The sequence below is a fragment of the Camponotus vicinus genome, unplaced genomic scaffold (assembly GCF_025532165.1).
Source record: "Camponotus vicinus isolate PSW18456_S1 unplaced genomic scaffold, iyCamVici1.0 SCAF_6, whole genome shotgun sequence".
Taxonomy (NCBI): Eukaryota; Metazoa; Arthropoda; class Insecta; order Hymenoptera; family Formicidae; genus Camponotus; species Camponotus vicinus.
In genome coordinates, this window is record NW_028141978.1 from 340,795 (window position 1) to 357,929 (window position 17,135).

At 29.6% G+C, this 17,135-nt stretch overlaps 3 protein-coding genes across 3 annotated transcripts; all 3 read right to left on the bottom strand.

Moving 5' to 3' along the window:
• Window positions 1–575: 575 nt before the first annotated feature.
• LOC145973344 (uncharacterized) lies at window positions 576–2,315 on the bottom strand. The gene is made up of 2 exons (XM_083102621.1): window positions 2,157–2,315; window positions 576–913 (listed from the first exon to the last, which is right to left on the bottom strand). The coding sequence occupies exon 2, from the start codon at window positions 911–913 to the stop codon at window positions 707–709; it is 207 nt and encodes a 68-aa protein (XP_082958747.1). The 5' UTR covers window positions 2,157–2,315; the 3' UTR covers window positions 576–706.
• Window positions 2,316–5,095: 2,780 nt separating this feature from the next.
• On the bottom strand, window positions 5,096–8,889 carry LOC145973059 (tubulin alpha chain). Its single transcript, XM_083102221.1, has 6 exons — window positions 8,565–8,889; window positions 7,964–8,208; window positions 7,075–7,302; window positions 6,608–6,866; window positions 5,857–6,012; window positions 5,096–5,499 (listed from the first exon to the last, which is right to left on the bottom strand). The coding sequence occupies exons 1-6, from the start codon at window positions 8,736–8,738 to the stop codon at window positions 5,242–5,244; spliced, it is 1,320 nt and encodes a 439-aa protein (XP_082958347.1). The 5' UTR covers window positions 8,739–8,889; the 3' UTR covers window positions 5,096–5,241.
• Window positions 8,890–9,560: 671 nt separating this feature from the next.
• LOC145973060 (nuclear receptor-binding factor 2) lies at window positions 9,561–10,963 on the bottom strand. The gene is made up of 3 exons (XM_083102222.1): window positions 10,880–10,963; window positions 10,316–10,572; window positions 9,561–10,230 (listed from the first exon to the last, which is right to left on the bottom strand). Exons 1-3 carry the CDS (start codon window positions 10,901–10,903, stop codon window positions 9,753–9,755), a joined length of 759 nt encoding a protein of 252 aa, XP_082958348.1. The 5' UTR covers window positions 10,904–10,963; the 3' UTR covers window positions 9,561–9,752.
• Window positions 10,964–17,135: the final 6,172 nt, after the last annotated feature.

Sequence of the window (17,135 nt, forward strand, 5' to 3'; positions counted from 1 at the left end):
AAAAAGACCGCAATTAAAAGACACTTAGACTAAGATACTAATTATTCTATATAATTATATATTTTATAATCGATTATAAAGATAAGAAAAAAAGTGAAGGAAATGGAGAATTTCATTTCTGAAGAAAACGCATTTTTTTCTCTTATTAGATTTTAAATTTTACTGGGTAAAGAAACCAGAAATCATTAAAAGAGAAGTGTTCCCACCATTTTGATATCGACTATGTTATTGTTAGAATATCTTAAATAAAAATTAGTTTAAGATTCTCTCCTTAATTTCCCACAAGTTTTCGTGTTTCGACTGTTTATAATTCAGAAATTATGCATTCCAACATTTTATTGAAAAAAGTTTATGCCAAATTTGACAAGGAATCTATTATTAATGTCGCAACAATCCTTGCGCAATTATTTTATAATATTTTTATAATATTTTATAACATTTCTAATATTTTATAATATTTTATAACAATTATTTTATAATATTTTTTATATTTTTTTTAATTATAGAAGATTGTGTATAAAATATTTTATGATGTGTGGGTAAAAATAAAAACAGTTATATTTAACGAAAGAAAATAAATAATAATCGCTTTATTGCATCGTCATATTATTTTCTATAGATATAGATTGAGATTAAATAATTAGTAATTATGCTTGCTAATTTATACAATGAATAATTTTCGTAATGATACATAGTTTTCTCCGTTTCAGATAACTTTAGGTATCAAGTTCATATGCGACTGTGCGGGGCACCCCGAAGAGGCCGCGGTCGACGATGGTGCAGGTTTCGGCGGTCCTTGAAACATGCAGGTTTTCGCTGTCTTCAAAAGACGTCCATTATTTGCAGTTCGCCAATAAACTGTACGAACCGCCTGCTTCCCAGCGACATAGCTAACAGCACCACCAACCAGCATCTGCGGATTAATTGTTAGCTGTCAGATATGTATGTATCGAAGCTTCAAATATAAGATATGAAGATACGAATTAACTATGAATAGTGTTAATAGAAAAGAAATAAAAATAATGTAATTTTATTTATATACCCACATAAAAAAAATTATCTAATTGATATCTAATAAATCTAAATGCCTATATGAGATCCGTATCTCTTCTATAAATAACTATAATAGATGTATATATATCATCCACTTATCTATATCCACTAATTGTTAAGTAACTACCAGAGATATCCACTAGATATACACATATTATCCACATATTTACATTCACACATAAAAAATACGGGCTATTAAATTTTAGCACAATTTTTTAACATCTTTCAATAATAATAAATCAGCGAAAAATCATCGTAAGATGAAACAAAATTTAAAGCTTGAACATTTTTCTTAAAAAGCAAAAACACAAATTTGAGTTACAAAGAACGTTTTACAAAATGACGGACATTGAAGATAAACTTTGAGAAATGGGAAACAGATTTTTTTTTAACTATTGCATTGCTCAGGAGAATCGATTTCCTGATACAAAAATGCAAATGGTTTTAAGCTCATTTATTTTCTAATAAATTAATATTTTCCTAATAAATTCATATTTTAATCAATTTTCTACGACCTTTTTTAAGTTAAGTTTAAAGTTATATCGTTTTAAAGAAAATGTTACTTTCTTTGTAAAATCTACAATCCAGAAACAAATTATTATGGAAAACTTTAAAAAAAACTCAAAAAAATTTAAAACTTAAAAAAAAATTAAAGTATAAGAGTAAATAAAAAAGGAGAGATTTTTCCTGCCATTTTACATATTGTACGGAAAACGAAAAAATCCGATATTTGCTTTCGCATTCAAATTCTATTTAGAATAGGACAGAAATTGTATCAGATATGTAGAGATAGATTGAGAATCTCAATCTATCTCCACATATCTGATGTAATCTTGTTGGAAAATCAATTTCTTTGCAAAAAACTTACAATAATTTTTTTCATAAAGCGTCAAATCTCTAGAGACTGACTTTACATCAAAAGCGAGATTTTATATAAAATGTCTGAATTTACAAAAAGCCTGTGACACATCCACAATTTAGACGCAACATGTTTGTTCAAGAATACATATCCTTTATATATATTATGAATGTTAAAGCATTTAAAGGCACAATCTGCTTAATTGTTCGAAATCTAAATATGATATAAAAATAAATTGACATACCTTCTTGTTTGGAGTTAATATACTGCGAATATTGACCAGATCGTTGATAAATAATTTGAAGGTTTGGAAAGCGAAAAATTGTTAGATGCTGTTCTACTTCATTCGGTCGTGTAGAGAAAGACTAGTAGTACTGATGGCAAGTCGCTCTCGTGATGTATTTTATATACGACAAATACAACGTGAATCATTAAGATAAGAAACTCGCGCGTCATTCACGACAATCATTATTGCCTCTCGGTGGGAGAAAAATTTGTTTTAAAGGAGGATAAAAAGGAAGAGGCTTGCGAGATAAGTGTGGGTGACACATGCGTATCTCGAGGGTCTTGTTTAGTTTTTATTATTTTTTGAAGAGCAGATTGATAAACTCTAGTGCAACGCTGACGCATATTCGCGGGCAAAAAGCTAGCAATGTGGAATATGAACTATGTACGCATATTGTCATAATTGCGCGATCATAATTGCGGGAAAATATGCGGGACGTCCAACTGTACAGTTTGACGTAAAATCATGGACGATAATAATATGATAACGATGCAAAGATAACATGGCATAAAAATGAGAACATGAAGCGTAATAATAAACATACATCGCATCTCATCCGCATCGGTCGTCGACTTATCCCTATTAAGCAGTTTGTGAGTGATGTAGCTTAATTGGACAAAGTAGAAAAAAACAATTGAAGTATAAAGTTTAATTTATATGGATTTATATGGATTGGAAAAAATTTTTGATCTAATAAAATCTCGAATAAAAAAAAATTATTACACAAATATCGCATTTAAAAGACAATCATGTATTATAAATTAATATTATATGTATATTCAAATAAGTTTTCTAAATTAATTTAAATTATAATACACACAAATCTTTGAAATGGCGTGATATTTATTATTCGATTTTATAGAAAAAAAATAATATCGCACTGATAAAAAAAATTTGCTATTAAAAAAACATCCAATGGGAATATTAGAGATATCCTGGAAGTACTAGAAATCGATATTTTTTATCGATATTTTCTTAAACGTTTCCTTCATCAAGCATCTACTAACATTTCAAGCAATATGCGGGCTACACTTGAATTGAAGATTACATCGGACGGAAAGTTTGCACGATATCTTTCCTATGATTCAATTTGTTCACGAGTAGAGCATGTAGCGCATATTCACTGCTGTAAGCAAGAGAATTAAAAAATCCTACGATATGGATAAGAGTGCACAGCTGGAGCTCACGTGACATTTTCGTGTGGTTGTAAATAAGAACACTAGAACGACGTGATTGTGATATACTGATTATTGATTCTGAAAAATTCTTGCGTACATTGTGTCGTATAATACCGATTAGTAATCAGTGATGATCACGTGGGGTCTGATTGCTTTTACAGTGAGACTGATTAAGATATAAGATAATAAAGATCGATTGCTTATCAAAACACGTGAAACATACATTTTACGCAGGTACAATTTATTAAATTAATTCGTATAATAAATTATTAAATTAAATTTATAGCAAAATATATTTTACATATTATATTTTGTTTATTTATCTTTACACACACACACACACACACACACACACACACACACACACACACACACACACACACACACACACACATATATATATAATTTGGGAATTTGTTCATTTAAAAATTTTTTATTAATTATATGTAATTGGATATTTACTGTTACTGTTTTTTAATAGCGTTAGTTTTTTTTAATATGGGGCAATATTTTAAATAAATGCAACAATAATTTATGGAATATCTATTCATTTCATATGTGTGCATAGCTTGCATTTATTTCACATATTTCAAGAGAGACGAAAACAAGAAAATATAATATATGACACAATTTTCTAATCTCATTTATCTTAAAACAATATTTGTTTACTAAAGTTCAAGCGCTATCTAGACTCGCTGTCTAGTCTAAATCGTTCGCATCTAGAGTTATATAACTTCTTGTTAACTTCATTTCTGCAATATATATATCTAAAGAGAGAAAGATATATATAATTATAACAAAGAAAAAGATATATAATTTTATAATTTAATCCAAATATATTTTCTTAGAAAAAAGAAATTTAAATACTTTACTTGAAACCACTTCAAAGTAAAGAGATTGCTGTTTCAATAAATAGTTATTAATATCTGAATACATATATTTTTTTGATAAATTGTGATAAGATTTAATACAGATACTGTCAACTGTTGCCTGTGATTACAATTATCTTTCAGTTTAATAAGTATCTTTGCAGGAGGTAAGATCTCCACTTATAACTCGATATTTTAACAATTTTAACTATAAAGAAACCCATATTACTTTAAATTAGAAGGTGAAGTTCAAAAACTTGATCAATACAACTTATATAGTTGCAGTTATCATCATGATATAAAAAATATTTATCGAAAGTATTATTTGTGTATTTTTTATCTGCAATTCTTTTAGACTAGAAAGGAAGAGAGAGAATTAACATATTCTTATTTCTGTTTTATATAAAATTATTAAAAAATTCTTTTATTATCACACACACAGAAACTCCATATTTATTTAACATTATATATATATATATATATATATATATATATATATATATATATCCATGCTATATATATATTAAAAAATATAGTCGTTTTGCATCAAGTATAAAATGCAAATTTGGATAGATATAAATTGTATATGATACAAGATATGTATAAATTTAATCTTTTTATAAAAAATTTCTTATATAAAACCTTTTTAGTACGCATTAAAAATCTATTTTTAATATACATTAGTTTCTTATTTTTTCAAAATGTTTGTATCAATGGCACACACTTGCTTGTTTCGTATCTGGAAATAAAAATTTATGTGTCCATTTCTATATAAAATTTGACATTTCTTTAATATAATAATTACAATTTAGAAATTAAAAATGCATTTTTATTATAATGTATATTAAGCTATTTTTTTACAATAGAGTAATATGTCGATAAATATTGAGGAAATTTCAGTATTACATATACAATGAGAAATAACTTATTGATTATCTAATTCATCTTCATCATATGCATATTATGCAGTATGAAATTTCAATATGTGTAAAATGTTTATGTTTCGACTTCAATGTAATCTTCTAATAGAGCACTTATATTAGCTCGACAATCTGCAAAAACTCCTTCTTCCATACCTTCGGCCAGATAATGATGAAAGAAAGCTTTTTTCTGACACATTAAATCAAATTTTGATACAAGTCTAGTCCAAGCATGCCTAATGGCGGTATTGTTACTTAAATTTGCGACAGTCTGTTTTGAAGGTGCCAAATCACCACCGGGAACCGTAACAGTAGGTAGACAATTAAGTCCCGTCTAAAAATAAATATTCTTCTCAAAAACAATGAAAAGTGAGAAGATACTAGAAAACATTGATATTGCAGCATTCGTCGAAATATTATAGAAAGCTATTCTTCGTACTAATGGATAGCTATCTTACATGATGAAATAAATGCTTATAAATATCTTGTATTTTAGATTAATATACCCAGCAAACACCAGTAACATTTATATAACTGTTAGTTGTAATTTCCCACTCAACAATATAACAGTTACATAACATATCTGTTATGTAACAGTTATATTGTTGAGTGGGAAATTATAACTAACAATTATATAACTGTTATTTGATGTTTGCTGGGATATTATAAAATATATTAATATTATAGTTACCTTAAAACCTGTTGGAACCCAATTAACAAAACGTATGGATCTTGTATTTTTTAGAAAACTAATCGCGTTATTAATCTCACTTTTACTTTTTATATTTCCCCGATATATCAGACAACAGCTCAAATAAGCTCCAATACGTGGATCACATCTCACCATCTATATATATAAATAAAGTTTTAATTAGTCATTATATAATAATTAAATATTAGTGTTTTTAAATTTTTTCTCTTCTTGCATAAGTATCGAATGACTATATTATTTTTTATTATGCGATTTTTTCTTTTTTCAATTTTTACTCTCTAAAAGTGAATCAGTGTATTATCACTGATTTACAGTGCTGTACTCATAACTGCTTGTAATCAGTGACTATTTATTGTTTTTCAGTGATAATACACTGATTCACTTTAGTGAAAGTAGCTTTAGTTTTTACTAGAGTGAATCAGTGTATTATCACTGAAAAACAGTAAATATATTTACTGTTTTTCAGTGATAATACACTGATTCGCTCTAGTAAAAACTACTTTCACTAAAGTGAATCAGTGTATTATCACTGAAAAACAATAAATAGTCACTGATTACAAGCAGTTATGAGTACAGCACTGTAAATCAGTGATAATACACTGATTCACTTTTAGAGAGTAAATGCAATATAATTATTTGGTATTCTCTTTTTAATTTGATTTTTAGTAGCATCTGTAGCAAAGTAGTGACAATATTTTTGGAGCATTCTGTATATTTTATATGTGTATACATGATTAGCAGGATCAAAACAGTCAGACGTAATTTGTTGAACCGATATATTGGCATATGCTGCTTTATAAGAAGGCATAATTGGTGCAAAGGCCATTAACGGAAAATGTAATCTTGGAAATGGTATAAGATTTGTTTGTATTTCTTCGAGGTTCAAATTTACGACACTTTCAAATCTCATCGATGCGGTAATATTAGAAACAATTTGTGCTTGCAAACGATTGAGGCTTGTGTACGTTGGCCCATCTATTTCTAGTTTCCTGCAAATAAGTATGTGTGTGTAATCACAAATATTTATATAAATATTTTTTCTTATAATAAATATCGTAATAATATATTATTTTTTCAATATTAATATATTGAGGAAATACATACGTATTTTTATTTTTAAACATTTATTTCAGTCATATGATATCATGTGATATTATAATAATTCTATTGTTAATATAATTGTACTGCAAATCTCACCTTGCACATATGTCGTACAATGCCTCATTGTCTACTATAAAACAACAATCTACATAATCCATAGCACCGTGTGTAGCTAAAACGGCATTATAAGGCTCTACGATTACAGTGGAAATATTTGGTGCAGGATAAACAGCAAAATCTAACTTTAGTTTTTTAGGATAATCTTTACTGAGCTCTTCCAATAATAAAGTCGTAAAACCACTTCCTGTACCACCGCCGACCGATCTAAAAATTTACTTCTTCGGTTTACTTAACTTTTGCTATTTACATTATATCTCGATCCGAGTAATATAAAATAAATAGGAAATGCAGATTAAGTTAATTAAAAATTAAATAAGAACGTCTAATTTTCAATATTTATTTTTGTATGTAAAATCTCAGAAAGGAATTATATCATTATATATAAGAAAAAAAGTTATAAATGTTTGAAGACTTGGGAAAAAAGTTCATATATAATCATATGCAAATACATAGAATTATATACAAAATATGTCCATATATGTATATTTTCTTTCTCTTGTATAATTTCTGGTTATGTACAATACAAAAAATAAGAAGGAATAATTAAAATATAATTGAAATAATAATTTTCGCATTGTTTTTTTAGAGACAATTTGAAGAAGTAAGGAAAATTGCTCATATACAATTATATATATAAGCAGTTTTATTTATGATATATGGATTTATGACATGGATTTTTTTCTCAGAAAGACAAATTTTAATTTTAAATATATTAATATTAAAATATGTTAAAATATTAATATACTGGAATATTAAAACTGTTAATATACCGATTAATATTAATATAAAAATGTTAATATTACTATACTGGATCTAACCGAGAATAATATATTATACATTTTGGAAAAATAATAACTATAACTACCTAAAAACTATAAACGCATTTAGATTTGAACAGTTTTCGCATATTTTACGAATACGATCCAATGTTATATCGATTGCCTCTTGACCAAGTGAGTAATAACCTCTTGCGAAATTGTCAGCAGCATCATCATTTCCAGTAATTAGAGAATCCGGATGGAAAAGTTCTTTATAAGCGCCAGTTCTAATCTCGTCGATTACAGTTGGCTCTAGATCAATCACTATGGTACGCGGTGTAAACAGTCCTTTCTAAAAAAATGTACTTATTAAAATTCAATGTTTTTTTGTACCTTTAATAAAAATATCTCCAATTATTAATAAATTTATTTATTAATTTTTTTTATTTCCGCAATATAAATTTTAGGAGAAACGTCAAGTTCGAAAAAAGAAATCGCATTATTATTTTTTAGAATAGCATTAATAGAAAGATTATTATAATAATTATACATAATGTGCTTCTCAAAAAAATTAATTATTTTATTTTAAACATATTTCTTTTGAAATTTCTCAGTATTTGTCAAGTTATTAATTATCCGTTCATTAATCGACGATTAATCGACCATGTAATATTATTAGTTTGAAGAACATTTGTTGCAATACTTTACCTGTGATTGCGTGAAAAATGCTCTGAATTTATTGCCCAAAGGTTCATATTCTTTTTTAAAATTTCCATCGGGTTCGATTCCATGCTCCAGACAGAATAATTCCCAACAAGCATTCGATATCTGCGTTCCAGCTTGCCCCACAAAAACCGTAAGTACTTCGCGAATCGTGCTCATCGAATTCTTTAATCGTAATAAAACTTATACAAAAATTTTACTTGTCGAAATTAAAACGCTCTGTAATTAACTGGATTGAATATATATAAAATTAATTTTAAAATTATGTATATATAATTGTTGTTAAATGGTACTAAAAATTTATTTATAATTTCTTAACCGGCCATTTTGGTTGACTGAGAGATGTTCATTTGCAATTTAAAAATACAAAAGAAAAATATATATACACATACATCTTAAATTCGTATAAGTATTATTTGCATTAAATTTAACGATAATTTAAAGACAATTGGTTAATAAATAAAAAATATTTTTTTATAGATTGATTAATTTAATTTTGCGTAACTTATTTTTTTAATCACTTATACTTAATCTTTCATACGCCAAATACATATGTACACATAAACTTTCAAACGTAGTTAACATAAGTACATACATGATCCACTTCTTTATGCTTTTGCAATATTATGTTCACTGGTTGTCTCTGATTAATTTATAGTAATTTATTATTACTTGTAATTTATTAAACGATACATATTATGTTTCACCATAACATTATGTCGAAGAATATTAATTAAAAAATTAATCATGTTATTTTCTATTATATGATGATTAATATTCGATAACTAGTCAAACAAATTACAACTAAATTATTAACAAACATATATCCTTTAAAATATTTTTATCCTGTTGATTACTTTTTTTATTCTCCTATGCAATATATTATAGTTCAATAGATAAAATTTAAATTGCGCTACATATATTATACAGCACTATTAAAATTATATTAAAATTATCAAATGTATTTCTGTATCTTATAAGTACATGTGTGAGCATTTGTGTACTTTATTATTTGCTTATATAAAATTTACAATTAAATTTAATTATTAATATAATGATATATAAAGAAACAAGCAATATTTTTACAGTCCTAATTATAATTTCTCAACATTATTTCTCAATTTTTTTTTGTGCGTTTTTTATCTCTGATTTTAGACATATAAAACCTATAGTTTATGTAGATGTAAAATCAAAAGGCGGCATTTCAAGAGGTGTTAGAGGTGGTAATGGCGCAAGACATAAAGCATGTTCTTCCGATCTGATATCATTGTTGGAATTGACAGAAACTGCATAGAGACGTTCTGTTAGCTGGCGTACTTCTTCTTCTTTTACTTCCAATTGGCTAAGCAAATTCCCCACAAGAGATCGCAATTGGCTATTGACAGTTCTAAGTTCCTCTATAACAGTGCCAGTGTCTTTTGGATGTTTGAAGGTTTTTTCTTCACTATCAGGTAAAGATATCAAACTCAAAAGACTATCTTGTTCGTCGATAGTTTTGTATATAGCTTGACGTAAGGAACCATCAAACTTATCAGTCCTTATATTTGTATAATTGTCTTTTTCACTGTATTTAGCTACATGTTTACTAAGAAGATCTTTTTGGCGATTTTCTAATGTTGCTTTATATTCTTCATACTGTACTTGTTTCATTCTAAAAACAAATATTTTTTTTTTATAGCAATAAAGTCATGTAAGATTACAGAATATAAAACAAATAATTTGAAAATCAAAGGTACCTGACAACAGCTGCCTGTCTTTTATGGTAATCTCGTTGTAGACTGAGGGATTCTAGAGTGACTAATGATTGAATTGGTGTCAGAAATTTTGGCGTTTCTTGAGAGGATAATGTAGGTGCATGTATATGTACGAGATTAGACTTGAGCCGAGCATGAGCCTCCGTTAAAAGATCAGCCACAGTTTCATGACACTTTGCTGCTTCTTCAAATTTTCCTCCACGCAGTAATGCTTCTGCTCTTCTCTGTTTTTCATGTGCCTTAAATTTAAATATTAATGTTATTATAATAATTATATATTAATTATATGCACACATTTAATACATAATAAATATGAATAAAATATGTGGAAATAATTCATAATAGGCCTCCATGCACTCAAAATATGTTTATGGAGTAGTACATGTATTATATTATTGTTATATATTTTTATTTCGATAAGATATAGCGTATTATTAATTCTCTTAATAGAGATTATAACTAATTATTATTTCTTATTCAACTCACATACAATAACTAATACATAATATAAAATTATATTATAGATGGAAAAATGATAAGACTTACCAAGTTCAAGGCAGACGTCTCCATGATTGTCCATGACTTGTCGGCGAAAAGTTACGACGCTAAATTAATGTTCCTAGATCGTGGAATCGTGGGAAGTAGAAAATAACTACAGAGATTGTAAGCCTACCGTAAAACGTACCGATTGGTTATCGGATAGAGAATTTCTAGAGTTTATTATGATTCGAAGAATTCTCTATCCGATAGCCAATCGGTGCGCGCAAATTATGTGTCGTATAAATGTAATGTAAGCCTAGCTTACAGTTATGTCTTTCCTCCAAGCAACCGATCAAGTTACTTCTTAATTCATGCTCCAGTGGTAGTGTTATCTTCAAATCTTTCGAAAACGCGCGAAAAAAGTGCGCACTCGTAATATCGCGATATATTTTACTTGCGGATTTTTATGCAATGTATTTCTGTATTTAAAAATTGGAGAGAGAAAAGAATGAAGAATTCAATTGTGGAAAATGTAAGTAAAATAATCAAAAAAGTTTTAACAAGTTTATTGATTGAAATTAGATAAATCAATCGGAAGGAATAGTTGATTATAGCATTTCAGAATTATAATTACAGATCACATAACCAAAACTAATTTTATATGCGAGAGACGTAAATAATTCGCACATAGAGAAAGTTTCATAATATTTATTATACTTGAAAAGACCAGATGAGAAATCATATTTTGCTGTAATACAATTTTACTTTCAAGTTTAATTACAAAGTTTATAATGTTAACAATTTGAAAAATTTGTGATATACCTAAAAAACAACTTATTTTTTACTAAAAAAATTATTTAAATATTAATTAAAGGATTATTATAAATTTAAACATAATAGAAGAAAATAATATTCAATATTTCTAAGTAAAATAAATGTATTTTTGTATAATAATCCATCAAAATATATATGTCGTCTCAATATGTCGGAGAAATCTACAACAGAAAATCCGAACTTTTCCGAAAAAAGTTGTTTTTGCCAGGAAGTATTAGCGAATATAATCACATCCATTCCATCAAGCACTCTAGCGAACCACGGCGCGTGCGCGCGAGCGTTCATTCTAGTGAATGGGCACGGCTCGTGAACGCAAGAGTCAGCGGCGATGTATGAATGAAATAGTAAATATAATTGACAGAAGGGCAGGCGTGGGCAGGCCAGTCGTGCGTTCAGTCAGACCAGACCAGCAGAAACAGGCGGAATGAGGTGCAAGACGGGAATCGAGCGCGAATATAGGATCGAGGTCATCACCTCTCTAGCTTTTCAGGATAAGCGCGATATCCTTTTTTATTTTTTTTTTCTCCTTTCGTATTATCGATCCCGCTAATTTTGTATCGTTCCTGGTCAATCCTGGTCAATTATTAATCGGGTCACCTTCCAAACTGGATTGCTTCCATTAACAGCGAGATGATTAAAAAGAATTAAACTTGGAAAATCATCCCTCAAAAGAATTAAGTTATTAAGTAATTGAGTTATTAATTTTGTATAATAATTCATTAGAATGAAAGGAAAAAGAAAAATTAAAATGTATAAATTTTTTTTCTCTTTTCTTTTTTAGATAATGAACTCGATTCACACATGTTGATCCAGTGTGCATCGGGTGTTAAAATATATTTTGGAACGTGTTAATTGCAATGCTTTTGCTCTCTATAATTATTTTGATTTTTAAAACATTTCTCTTTTACTTTATTTCACGCAAATTTTTCGCACGTTATATTTCCAATGCGAAAAATGGCGCAAAATATTGTCTCGAAGAGATCTGCTCGTGTGTACAGTCGATGTATCGGTAAAAGAACGTCGAAGAATATGGCGAGTTCTTGACCGGTCTGTCTTCTCCTTCTCTTCACTTCCCCTCTCTCTTTGTGGAGTCGTCGAGTGACGACCAAAGACGGTAGGAAGGTACGGTTTCCGGTCGCCCACGCGACAATCTAGTCAGGGGGGCTCTCTCTCTTTCTCTCTCTCCTTCTCTCTCCTTTTCTCTCACCGGCTAGCGTCGTTGTGAAAATCCTCTCGATTCAGGTGTATAGATAGCGCTTAGGAGCGGTAAGTCTCTGGCGCAACAGTTCGCTACCGTAGTGGGGTGTGTGCACGATGGGGTCTAATATTTGCGTATCTTTGCGTGACGCACCCGTCACGCGTAACGTCACCTTTGCTTCGCGTCGCGTCGCACGGTGTGAGATTTGCCTAATTTAGGAAGACAACCTTATGCGATTGTATATAAATATAAGTACTTAATTCACACATGTATTCATATATGTATGTATATACTTTTATAATTGTATAATTTTTTTTATATAGCTTTCATATCTTCAAAATAACTTCCACATTTCACACATGTTTGTTCAATAAAATTGAATCAAAGAAATGAAATCTGCGAGAGCAAATTTCACAGAAAATATAAAGAATAATTTGAAAGTTACAATTAGAATTTTTTAAAAAGAAATACATGCAACGCTGTTAATATTACTTTGATCACTTTTGGTGAAACAAATTATCACATGAATGAGTGACAATATTTTTTAAATGAATAAAAATATGAAATCTCTTCTAATTTCAAGTTTTATGACAAGTAAATTTTTATTTCTATCTTCTTTATCAATCTCCACCTGTACTCTTGTGAATTCATGTATGAATTAAATAATCGCGAAAGTATTATATGAGAAAAAGTCATACAAGGAATTAATATAATGATTTTATTATTATTTTTTTTAATAAAATAACATTTGTCAAAGTATATTTTATTCGATTTCCCGATATCTCGACGAAGTGCTGATCATGGAGGCACGTGGGCGACCGGAAACTATCCCTCCCACATTCGTGTGCCCTACCTCTTCAAAGGGAGTGTTAAAGAGAAAGAGATTCATGAAGAGCGAAGAAAGAAAGCAGAGAAAAAATTAAGATATGCATAAAGATGTACGTGAAAGTAGTAAAATTTAGAAATCTCTAATCTAATGTAAGTAAAAATGGAACACATGTCAAGAATAAATAAGTAATTCGTTCCTGAAAAGAAAATACAAAGATATTGACTAATGTGTGTGTATGAATGATTAACTTGATGATACTTTAAATTAACTTTTTTCTATATGTGATGAAAAATTTTACTTTTATGTTTATAGTAATGTATAACACATACTGAATGTTTGCTTTTACGTAATAAGATGTATAAGTATATGTCATATTTAATTATCTTAATGCCACTTGATTATTACTTTAATCAATATCTACTGATGAAGGGTTTCAAAAAAATTTTAATTATAAATATCTCCCCTAATCTTTTTTTGTCGTGTTGTATATTTCATGCTACAAGATAAAATAAATTCTGTGATATAAAGTCGAGAAAAAAAACTAAAATTTAAGATATGTACGGAGTGAGGAACGGAATGTCAAATCGACATCGAAGTACGGGTAATCGAGGGGATCGAAATCAACGTTAATCTCTTTTTGTCCCTCATCTTTCATCTCCTATCGACTCGACATCGAATCGACGACCAATATTTGCATACTCTTATATGATGATAGCTTTTTAATAAATTTTTTGAATATATTTTTTGAATAAATTTTGAGTTTTGGACATAGACAACTTGCATTGATCTTGATGCCAAAATAATTATGTATCGATGTCGATATCAGCCTTCTTATTGAATATAAGTCTAGCTATTTAACATTATATGTAAAATGTATTATATAGTCAAAGAGGAATGTAAAAAAGTAACCGCATGGAAAATAAAAATCTAGTAAGAGACATGTTGAATAATAAAAATCCGCTGTGTCGCGTGGACGAAAATCATGAGTATATATACGAGGAATAGCGAGAAATATGGAGAAACAGAGGATAAGAAAGAGCGGAGAAAAACAAGGAAAAAAAAAGATAAAAGAAGGAAAGACGATAAAACAAAAAGAACGACGATGGCGATGTAGAAGGAAACGAAAAACGAACGGGTAAATAAAGATCGACCCGTCTCCCACGCTCATGTGACCATTGTTATTATATATCCCGTGGGGTATTGTTCCCATGGGAAAACTGGACAGGCTCGTTCTACCACCTATACCTGCGAGTGCGACAAGAAGAGAAAGGAGAGAGACAAACCGAGCGCACCAATACCCTAGCGTATGTAGGTCCACACATACACATACGCAACATACTTACGAGTCAACAGCCACAAGTTTCAAGTAAGACGAACGCGGTTGTATGAGGCAACGATGCACGCACGCACGCACGCACGCACGCACGCACGCACGCACGCACGCACGCACGCACGCACGCACGCACGCACGCACTCACTCACTCACTCACTCACTCACTCACTCACTCACTCACTCACTCACTCACTCACTCACTCACTCACGCACGCATGCATGCACGCATCGCACGCACGCACGCGCGCGCGCGCGCGCACACAGATTTTAGATACGTGGGGGACGTTCACCTCGCATCTCAGACCCTCGTCGAGCTCGTTCGCGGGTCCAGAGTGTATGCATGCATGTTAGTGCCATTCCCGTATGAGAGACGTTATAAGGAGTAGTATCCGAAGACGTATGTGTGCGAGGACACACATACACATACATACACACATGCGTGTATACACACACGACTATACGCTACGAATGTCCACGGCGGAGGTCTTTCGGTGGATGCTTGAGGAACAGGGTGCGGCTCAACCTACCTCGCTTGAATTACCTACCAATATTACTGTCTAGGTAGGTATATCCAAACGCAAGCGACGCGCACAGCGCAGGATATTATGCCATATTTGCATCCTTGATCCAGGACACGCGTGTATCCGTGAAGCGTAGGTCCCCTTTTTCCTCTCCTTTCGAGTTGTACCTTCTCTGTTTCTTCTTCCGTAAGATCTTTTATTATTTTAAAAGATTTTGTTCAAATTTTGAAGAATTTTTTTTTAAATTTCATCAATTCGTTTAAAAACAATATCCATTGTATCGATGACAAATATTATGTGCGTTAAAATATGTACGTTATTTAAGAATTATATACTTCTGGACAAAATTAACGCATAATTTTTTTTTCATTTTCTCTCTAAAATTTTTCGTTAAAATTTAAATATTAGCTTTTAAAGAAAAAGTAAAAAAAAATTATGCGTTAATTTTGTCCAGGAGTATATATGCATGTAACAAACACAAGTTTCAAAGTCTTAATAATCTCGCGTAAATAAGCGTTATATTTCCTTATTATTTTTCATTACTAAACATCCCTTTTGTTCATAATGAAATTTAAATAATAAAACTAAATAAGAATAATATATAATTTAGCATTAATGAAATATTTCGTCGAATATATGAGCATTTTATATAATGGTGAGATTAATTACTCGAAATTCAATTAAATTAGATGCGAATTTAATTTATATTATTTTCAAGTGAGACAAAAATTTAGTTCAGAAATGTGGTCCCAGCTATGTCTGTTCCTTCATTTGACGGACCGGAAGACGCCTATAAGAGACATTGACGCGAAGAATGTGTGATAATAAGATGGGTCATGATCATTATTTAAAAAATTGAGAGAAGGAGGTATAAATATATAAATATATATAAATATATTTATACCCCCTCCTCTTGTAAATCATGTCACTTCTTTTCAATAAAAACTTTAATAATATTTAATAATATTTAAACTTTAATATAACTCAAAGAGAAAAATGAAAAAGCAGTCAAGATAATAATATAATAGCAATATATTTCTTCGATAGGTTTTATCCAGCCATTTATTTATACGATTATACACATATAATTGCAGGTAAATATTTAAATAGCGGTTGCTTGTCAGAAAAAGATCTTTCTTTAAAAGATAAAAAAGGGAATGTAAAAGAAATGTAATTAACATTATTATCGCACGGGATCGAGGGAGCGAAGATCGATGAAAGGATCATCGCCCGATGCAACGCAACATATCACAGTATAACCGGTTAAATCTCGAATTCTTCGAATTTTTGTATCATTCTAATAATAGTAACATCGTCAAAATACAACTGCTTTTGGGATGATGCACAAGATTTACCTTACTAAACCGGATGATCTCATCATGCGGAAATCATTTAATTAATTGATATCACGATAGAGACCGCAATGCATCATTTTCTTAATCATTCATCATAAATAATATTTGGATTAATATTAATAAATAAGATAATATCAAAATAATATGAATTGTATCCAATTGTATTGGATTTGACAGTAAAAAAACGCGGACAAAAATTCTTTAAAAGTTCTAAATGGATGATCGCGATTTGAAACAAGAACTTTATTAATA